Source organism: Lipotes vexillifer, unplaced genomic scaffold, assembly GCF_000442215.2.
Source record: "Lipotes vexillifer unplaced genomic scaffold, Lipotes_vexillifer_v1.1 scaffold1111, whole genome shotgun sequence".
Classification (NCBI taxonomy): Eukaryota; Metazoa; Chordata; class Mammalia; order Artiodactyla; family Lipotidae; genus Lipotes; species Lipotes vexillifer.
Window position 1 is genome coordinate 1,927,784 of NW_006795034.1, and position 9,318 is coordinate 1,937,101.

The 9,318-nt window shown below is 35.5% G+C and overlaps 1 protein-coding gene across 1 annotated transcript in view; it reads right to left on the reverse strand.

The window, feature by feature from the left end:
* Window positions 1-1,287: 1,287 nt before the first annotated feature.
* Window positions 1,288-9,318, reverse strand: part of MBLAC2 (metallo-beta-lactamase domain containing 2) — a 10,374-nt gene continuing 2,343 nt past the window's right edge. The window contains exon 2 of the mRNA XM_007467394.1: window positions 1,288-1,673. Within this exon, the coding sequence (XP_007467456.1) occupies window positions 1,288-1,673 (386 nt within the window). The remainder of the gene's footprint in view (window positions 1,674-9,318) is intronic.

A 9,318-nucleotide genomic window follows, 5' to 3' on the forward strand; every position in this document is an offset into this window, starting at 1 on the left:
AATGTAGACTTCTTTTCATTCAAGACAAAGAATACTGAACAGGAATAGGTGTTGTGAATCAGGATAAAAAAGGCAATTCACTCTAAGTCAATATCTAATGCACATTTTGCAATTGATTTGAAAAGCCTTCTGTGGAAAATATGTATGTTACGTTAAATAAAAGAATGGTTTATATTAGGATGTTGTTTGGTACTATAAAATATGACATATATACTAAAGCTGCTATTTAAAAAGAAAAATTTTGTTTACTATAGCTGTTATTATTAAAATAGGATATAATTTTAAAATTACTCTTAATGTGTATATTTTCAAATTTGCCTGACAGTGTCCTTTTAAGAAATCTGACAATTGAGTTAGATTACAGACATTTGAATTTCACTTTTACAATTGAAAGTATTACACTTACATAATAACAAACAACAATATATAGTAGTTTCTTTTTACTGAAGCACTCTGAAATTTATATTTAAAGCTTCACAATAAAACAAAATTCATTGTACTTTTTGTACGTAAAATTACATAACACATAATGTACACTATAATTACATTAAGAATAAATAAAATGAAGCATAAAAATTCTGTACCATGGGGGCTTCCCTGGTGGCGCAGTGGTTGAGAGTCCGCCTGCCGATGCAGGGGACACGGGTTCGTGCCCCGGTCTGGGAGGATCCCACATGCCGCGGAGCGGCTGGGCCTGTGAGCCATGGCCGCTGAACCTACGCGTCCGGAGCCTGTGCTCCGCAACGGGAGAGGCCACAACAGGGAGAGGCAAAAAAAAAAAAAAAAAAAAAAAAATTCTGTCCATAACAATGGATTGTTTTAGCTGTCATTCTAAATGTTAGTTTAAGTTTTGAGTTCTAATGTACTTTAAACCCAAAAACCTTTATCTTCAAATAATATATTAAAAATATCAAGTTCAGAGTATAAACATAAAACTCTTTATGCTCTTTTTTCTAGGTCATCTAGGAAATAAAATGAGAGAAATGAGATGCAAGGATATTTCTTTCTCTTACTGCAAAATGCCTCCTTGCTTCCCCATATACCTCTATATCATTTCTAGAACAAATATTACAGAATGATGGCAAATTACAAGCTTTGGCAAATTATAATCTTACTTAAGTGGTTTCTTATTTGGAAAAAGAAAAAAATTTAAGAAGTTCCATTTTTGGCTTATTCATTCTCAACCTTTTTTTCTCTAATACATAATAGTAGTAAAAAAGCACTTCTTAAAATGCTCACTGTTTTAAACAACACAGAATTCATTGTATTAATTTATAGAATTAAATACTAGGGCGAGGTCCTAGAATTTGTTACACGTAGGGCTAAAGTTGCAAGAGATCGCATGGCAAAAGTAGAAACTTTGTGACATATCCCAGCTTTTGAAATATAGTTAGAAGCCAATCGAAAAAGCCTTTCAGCACCAAAGGTATTGAAGTGCCCAGGAAGCACCTTCTCTACCAGACCTCTGTCCACTAATTCTATCAGACGTTCACAGGTTCCAACATAGTCACTTATCCTGCTGTATGGGAGCCAGTCAATCAGTGATCCATCATACACGACGTCTCCACTGAAGAGAATCTTTCGGTCTTTGTCATGTAAGCAAATACTGCCCCTAGAATGACCAGGCATGTGCATAACAGTGAGCTGTCTGTCACCAAGGTTGATCACATCCCCTAAAAATGGAAACAGAATTTACAGATACACATGTTATATATTTGACTTCAATCACTTAAAGAATAGAAGAACACAACGGTTTCAAAGATGTTGGGAAGGATGAACTTATTTTACTTTTATTTTAAAAATACCTACTTCTTATTGATGATTTAAAATAAGTTGCCTATATTTCACTTCTGTTGTTTGCTAGACCAGTGTTTGCCAAAGTAAACAGTGAAACACAATTTCTGCTGGTTGTTATAATATATAAAAGAAAAGAAGAAAAGAAGATTCTGTGGTCAAATAATTTTGAAAACTCTCCCTTCAAAGAAAATTAAGCAGCTTTCTTTTCTGCAAGATATGCTAATGTACATTTAATATGCTAATGCACATTGTGGATATACACAAGGGAGATATGGCTGTATAGTTTCTCAAATTTATTTGACCAAAAACCTCATTTTTCAGAATATCCACTGTACTAGTATCTGGTGACACAGTTCATGAATGGTGCTCTAGTGAACAGTATTATATTTTTGCCCTTTGTTTTGTCACTCTGTGGAAATTAAGACCTGAGGAATCGGTACAAATGATGATGCTCTGCCTACTGGTATTGCTGTAATAAACTGTTCTTAGTCTCTGACCCAGGAACCTCGTGTCTTCTGTCAGAATCCATGAAACTGTGGCAGGCTAACTTACTAACCTGCAAGTATGGTAAAATCTCACACTCTTCCCAGTTATTTGACAGTGGGGAGGAAACTGAGCTATATGAATACAAATTGCTGTTTTACTGGATTTAAATCAGTACTAACTTAGGTAAATCATAATAAGTTAAAATATTCATATTGTTATCTCTAGTGCAAACATACACATATAAAGAAAAAAATCAAAGAAATATAGCTAAAATTAATAGTGAAATTAAAGTGGTGTAATCATCAGGAATTGTTAAACATAAAAGAAGAAAATAAAGGAAAAACAAAGACATAAACAAGAAATGAGACACAGAAAACAGATAACAAAATGGCAGACCTAAATACAACCATATCAATAATTATACTAAATATGAAAGGGATAAACACTCTAATCAAAGGCAGAGATTGTCAATCTAGATTAAAAAGTCAGATATGTATGCAGTCTACAAGAGAGGAACTATAAAATCAAAGACAAAAATAGTTTGAAAAATTATACCATATAAATATTAACAATAAGGGCTTCTCTGGTGGTGCAGTGGTTAAGAATCTGCCTTAACTTAATGCAGGGGACACGGGTTCGAGCCCTGGTCCGGGAAGATTCCACATGCTATGGAGCAACTAAGCCCATGAGCCACAACTACTGAGCCCACACGCCACAACTACTGAAGCCTGCATGCCTACAGCCCATGCTCTGCAACAAGAGAAGACACCACAATGAAGAAGTGCACCGCAACTAAGAGTAGCCCCTGCTAGCCACAACTAGAGAAAACACTTGTGCAGCAATGAAGACCCAACGCAGCCAAAAATAAATTAATTAAAAATATATATATTAAAAATATATATATATATATATATTAACAATAAGAGAACTCGAGTGGCAATACTGTCAGACAAAATGGATTTTTATATAAGAATATTACTAGAGGAAAGAGGTACATTTTATGAGGCTATATATTAGGTCAATACATGAAAAAAAATTCTAAATGCATATGTACCTAAAATAGAGACTAAAAATTCTTCAAATAAAAACTGACATAATTAAAATAAGAATAAACAGTTCAACAACTGTGCTTAGAAATTTGAATAGTCCTCTCTGAATAATTCATAATACAAGTAGATTGAAAATCAATAAGGATACAGAAGACCTGAACAAAACTATCAACCAGCTTGACCTAACTGACATATATAAAATAGTTTACACCAAAACAGTGAAGTACACATTCTTTTCAATTGCACATGAAAAAGGTGTTTTGTTATATTTGTACACTGAAAACTACAGAAACACTTTCAAGAGAAATTAAAGAGGATCTAAGCAAAAGGAGAAACATGCCATATCCATTGATTGGAAGACTCAAAGCTGTTAGGATGGTAATTAAATCCAGTTTTTCTTATAACTGCACTGTCTAATAGTACTTTCTAGGACAATGGAACAACATTATCTGTATCAACATTGTCCAATATGGCAGCCACCAGCTACGTGTAGCTAATGGTACTTGAAATAAAGCTAGTGCAACAAGGAACTAAATTTTTAATTTTAATCAATCTTAATTAATTTAAATTTGTATTAGATAGCTACATGTGGCTAGTGACTACTTTAATGGTCAGTGTAGATCTATAGATTCAAGAATCTCAATCAAAACCTTGACATGCTTCTTTACAGAAATTGAAAATCTGGCTCTGAAATTTATATGGAAATGCAAATGACCTAGAATAGCCAAAACAATTTTGAAATAGAGGTATAAAGTTGGAGGACTTAGTCTAATTTCAAGAGTTATAACAAAGTTGCAATAATCAGGAGAGTGTGGTGCTGGATAAATGATAGACATAATCATTGAAAGAGACTAGAGTCCAGAAGAAAACACTCACATATATGGTCAGAGTTTTTTTGCGGTACGCGGGCCTCTCACTGTTGTGGCCTCTCCCGTTGCGGAGCACAGGCTCCAGATGCGCAGGCTCAGCGGCCATGGCTCATGGGCCCAGCCACTCTGTGGCATGTGGGATGTTCCTGGACCAGGGCACGAACCTGTGTCCCCAGCATCGGCAGGCGGACTCTCAACCACTGCGCCACCAGGGAAGCCCACGGTCAGTGGATTTTTGACAAAAGTATCAACTAAGATAATTCACTGGGTAAAAGGATAGTCTCCTCAACAAATTAGAGTGGAATACTTTGGATATATATGTAAATAAATAGGCACCTCTTAACCCTTACTTCACAATATTAACAAAAATTAACTCAAAATGGATCATAATCCTAAATGTGAGAGCTTCCAGCAAAAAAAAATAATAATAAAATAAAATAACAGAAGAAAATCTTTGTGATCTTGGGCTAGTCATAGAGCTCTTAGATATGACACAAAAAGCATAAAACATAAGGAAAAATGACTAACTGGACTTCATCCAAGTTATAAACGTCCTTGCTTAAAAAGATACTATTAAGAAAATGAAAAGGCAGGCCACACACTGGGAGAAAATACTTGCAAAATGTATATCTGATAAAGGACTCGAATTCAGAATATATAAAGAACACTTACAACTCAATAAGAAAACAATTTTTCAATTTTTAAAAAAGAGAAAAGATTTTGATAGACCCTTAAACAAAGAAGATATTTGAATAGCAAATAAGTACCTGAAAAGATGCTCAATGTCATTAGTCATTAGGGAAATGCAAATTAAACCTCAATGAAATACCACTACATACTCACTAGAATGGCTAAAATCAAAAGGACTGACAGAATCAAGCATTGACAGAGATGTGGAGAAACTGGATCTCTTATACACTGCACTTGGGAATGTAAAATAGTACAGCACTTTGGAAAACAGTTTGGCACCTTCTTAAACATTTAACATACATTTACCATACAACCCAGGAATTCCATTTCTAGCTATCTACCAAGGAAATGAAAGCATGCATCCACACAAAGGCTTATATGCAAATTTTCATGCTGCATTATTCATAACAATTTCAAACTAGAAAGTTCAAATTTCCTTCAACAGGTGAATATATAAAATGTGTTATATCCATAAATGAGTTATTTCTCAGCAATAGAAAGGAATTATTAATAGATAAAACAACATGGATGAATTTCCAAAACAGTATGCCAAATGAAAGACACAAAATATATTATATGATTACATTTGTAGAAAATTTTCAGAAAAACAAAACTATAGTAACACAAAACAGATCAGTGGGGCCCGGGATGGGAGTAGGGATTGTTCTGGTCTTGCATTGAATCCCAAAATTACATTAAAATGGAATCAGGTACTCCCAAAGTTCCCCACATTCTAGTCATAAGGGGCCAGATTCCTTCACAGGATAATTGTTCCAGATTTAAAGTGCTCCTGGGGATCACAAACCACTGCCATTTCCTGTATGATTGGCAAGTAAGGTAAAGGAAATTATGGCTAAGTTGATTTAATAATAGAGCTGTTGGAGACAGATTGTTTAATAAATGTACAGAAAGGAAAGGAATGAGGGAAGTTCGATGCTAAAAAAGGAGTTCTAGAGAATTACCGATGGAGGGGTGGAGTCTTATGGGTTTTTGATATTCAAGGCAAGGTGATACTCAAAATACTTAGCAACAGATAAGACATAAGCACCCATCTATCAAAATGGATACTGACTATAAGCAATTGATAAGGCCATAGTGACTGAATATTACTAGATCTGCCGTTACCCTATGGCTTTATAAATGCCTCCCTTATGCTTATAATGCTCACATATAACTTCATCAAGACCTCTCTTATAAGAACCAAAACTGCCTATGAAATGTATCATACATATATCATATATAAATATATATAAAAAATATATATACACACACTATCCTTCCAAGCCCTCATGCTAACCCAGCTGTCACCAGATTCCAACCATACTAGACTTCTCGTGGCTTCTCAAATACCCTTTCCCATCTTGGTATCCCCAATTTTTAATTTTTATTTCATTTTTAATCAACAAACTAGATGTACATATTTCAAATAAAATACTTCAGAAGGGCTTAAAATATTCTTTGCCCCATCCTGGCTCTATCTCCAATTCTGCTTCCAAGAGGCAACAACTTTTAACAATTTTAGCAACTACTTCTGGTAGTTGCCTCTACTAGATATAGTTATGTAAATAATATTTATACTCCATTTCTTGTTTTCCCAATTAGATATACTCTACTGATTTCGTTCATGTATTACCATTTCTTGGTTTTTAAATTTTAGATGTTGTCCATTGACTGCCACTATGAAATATAAGGATTTTTAATAGCTCTTTTTACTCCTCTCTGTTCACCTACCATCAGCACACATATATAGATTTCTCATCCTTTCACCCCTCAAAAGAGTAATGATTCAACTGCTTAGATCTGGAACACTGTGCCTGAGGTTCTATCATTGTCAGTGTCATCCTTTGCCATCATCCTGATGTTTCCTTTCAACTTTCTCTTGCATTAGATCTCCTGTTTCCTTTACTCCATAGCTTCCTCTTGGTTTACTCCCTTATTTTGAAGGGAGTAAACAGGATAAAGGTATATCTTAGTATCTTCCTAAGTAATAGCATGCGGGATTTTTTGAGAACTTGATTGATAGTGGAATGGACGTTAGAATTCTAAGTTGGAAATCAGTTTTAGTCAGATAAAGCACAGCTCTTCTTTTCTAGCTCCAAAGCCATTATGATCTAGATGACCTTTTTTTCTTTAAATTTGGAAGCCCATAGACTCTTCTTTGATCCCAGTGCTCTGAAATTTTATAAGGTGCCTTGGGTTGGATGTGTTTTCATCCATTGTGCAGGGAACTCCGTGGGCTCTTTCAATCTGGAAATTTACATCCCTTAATCATGGGATATTTTCTTGAATTTTCTCTACTATGTTTCTTTTCCTCTACTTTCTCTATTTGTCTCTGTCTGTGCTCCTATTATTCCAGTGTCATATTTTTCACACTGGTCCTTTACTGGTTCTCTCCTACTTTTCATTTTGCCTATTTGTTCCTTTTGTATGTTTTTCAACTCTATCTTCCAGATATTCTACTAAATAATTTCTGACATTTTAAATTCCAAGAGTTCTTTTATGAGTGTGAATATTGTTCTGTCTGCTGCTTATTTTTAAGGCATCCTGTTGACTGAATGCAATAGATTCTGTTATCCCCTGATGATATTAATGATTGCCCTCTCCTTTCAAGTTGCTTTACGCTGTTTTAGTATTTGATTTCACGTGAGAGGATCTTCTCAGATTTTTTATAATGCTTGGTTGTCTGTTTAAGAGTGGGGGGATAATTAAAAAGTTGTTTGAAGCACATGCATGGGGCCTGGTGATCTAGGCTTCACTGTAGAAAGTTCAAGCCGAGGATTACTTAGGAATCAGCATCTTAGTATTTCCTCTAGGGCTGGGCAGATTTTCCAGATAAGACCCTTCTAGTTTCCTACTTGGGTGGGGGAGCGGTAAAGGCCTGACTCTCATTCTTCTGGGAAACTAGTAAAGAACATATATATTACCTATCTATCTATCTATTCTTTATTTGTATATATACATACACATACACTTATCCCTTCTATTTTCCATCTGAACTCCTGAGCTCATTAGTACTTGGCATCCCTCAATCAAGAAACCCCTTTGCTTGCGACTTCCCTGGTGGTCCAGTGGTTAAGACTCTTCGCTTCCACTCCAGGATGGGTTCAATCCCTGGTGGGGGAACTAAGATCTCATATGCTGCACGGCGCAGCCAAAAAAAAGAAAGAAACCCCTTTACTTTATTCTTGCCAGAGAACAAACTAACTCTGGGGAGAGGAGCATTCACTTAGGGAGAAGAGTTCAGAGTTTTAACAGCTTCTTAAATGGCTTTCAACCAATTCTACTTATTTTAGTTTTCTTCCCTTTGCCCCCACTAAGGTACCAGCTACTGCGAATTCCTGAGCCTTTTAAGTCTCCTGCAGTGCAAAATGGATTGGCTCTCAATTTTCTATTGCTGGCATAGGATAAAACTGCTAACTCAGCCACCACATTTACTCTCCAGCATCCAAAACAGAACCTCAGTCAATGTGGATTTATACATAAAACAAATAGACAAACCATGGTGCATTTGCTGTAATCTTAGTGGGATTTTGAGAGGGAGTCAAATTAGATGTGTTCGTTCGATCTGCTACCTTTCTGAAATCCATTTTTTGTTTTGAACCTCCCCAAATGATTTTTAAGTTTACCTGAAACAACTGTTCTAATATCTTGATAACTCTAGGAAAATTGTTTACACATGTACAATAGGGGCCAAAATGCCTGCCTATTGTGAAAAACAGGCAGAATGATGTGTGCCCATTCAAGAAGAATGTGCTATATCAGTTTAGGGTTTATTGCTATCTTCTTATAGGAAGATATGATTTCACTATTAGTAGGGCGAGTTGTTTTTCCATCAAAGATGATGCATGCACTGGATGATGATCTCTCCTTGTCTTCCTTGTCCCTCATACACAAGTAAGCTTTTGGGTTAGTGATACACTGCACAGATTTATGCTTCCCCATGACATGTGGTCATCAATACACTAAATGAAATGTAATAAGCTAATGAATTCAGCCTCCTTATTTTCTAACCAAAGCAATGAAGACTTCATGCTGTTAGGTATGTACGGTTCGTGTGTACGTAACTGTGTATGAGTTTTTAATATAAATATTTTCTATCTCCTTCCAGGCACCTGGATTATGATAATATCAAGTTAGCAGGCCACACCATTCAGAAGAGACAGGAAATTAATATTCCTGAGAAGAGAGGATATTAGATACTACTTGAGAGGGTGAGACATCCAGCTCCTAATGAAAAATAATTTTTAATCTAACACAGTATTACCACCTTCAAAGTTTTTAGTAAATATTAACCTTTCATTTCACACTTTCAAAGGCTTAAAGCACCACAAAGGTAGCTTGCAGGTTCCTTGCAACTCCAAAATCCTGTAATTCTAGCATCAACTGGGATTTAGGAAACCTGGTTTCCAGTCCGAGCTCTTTCCCAA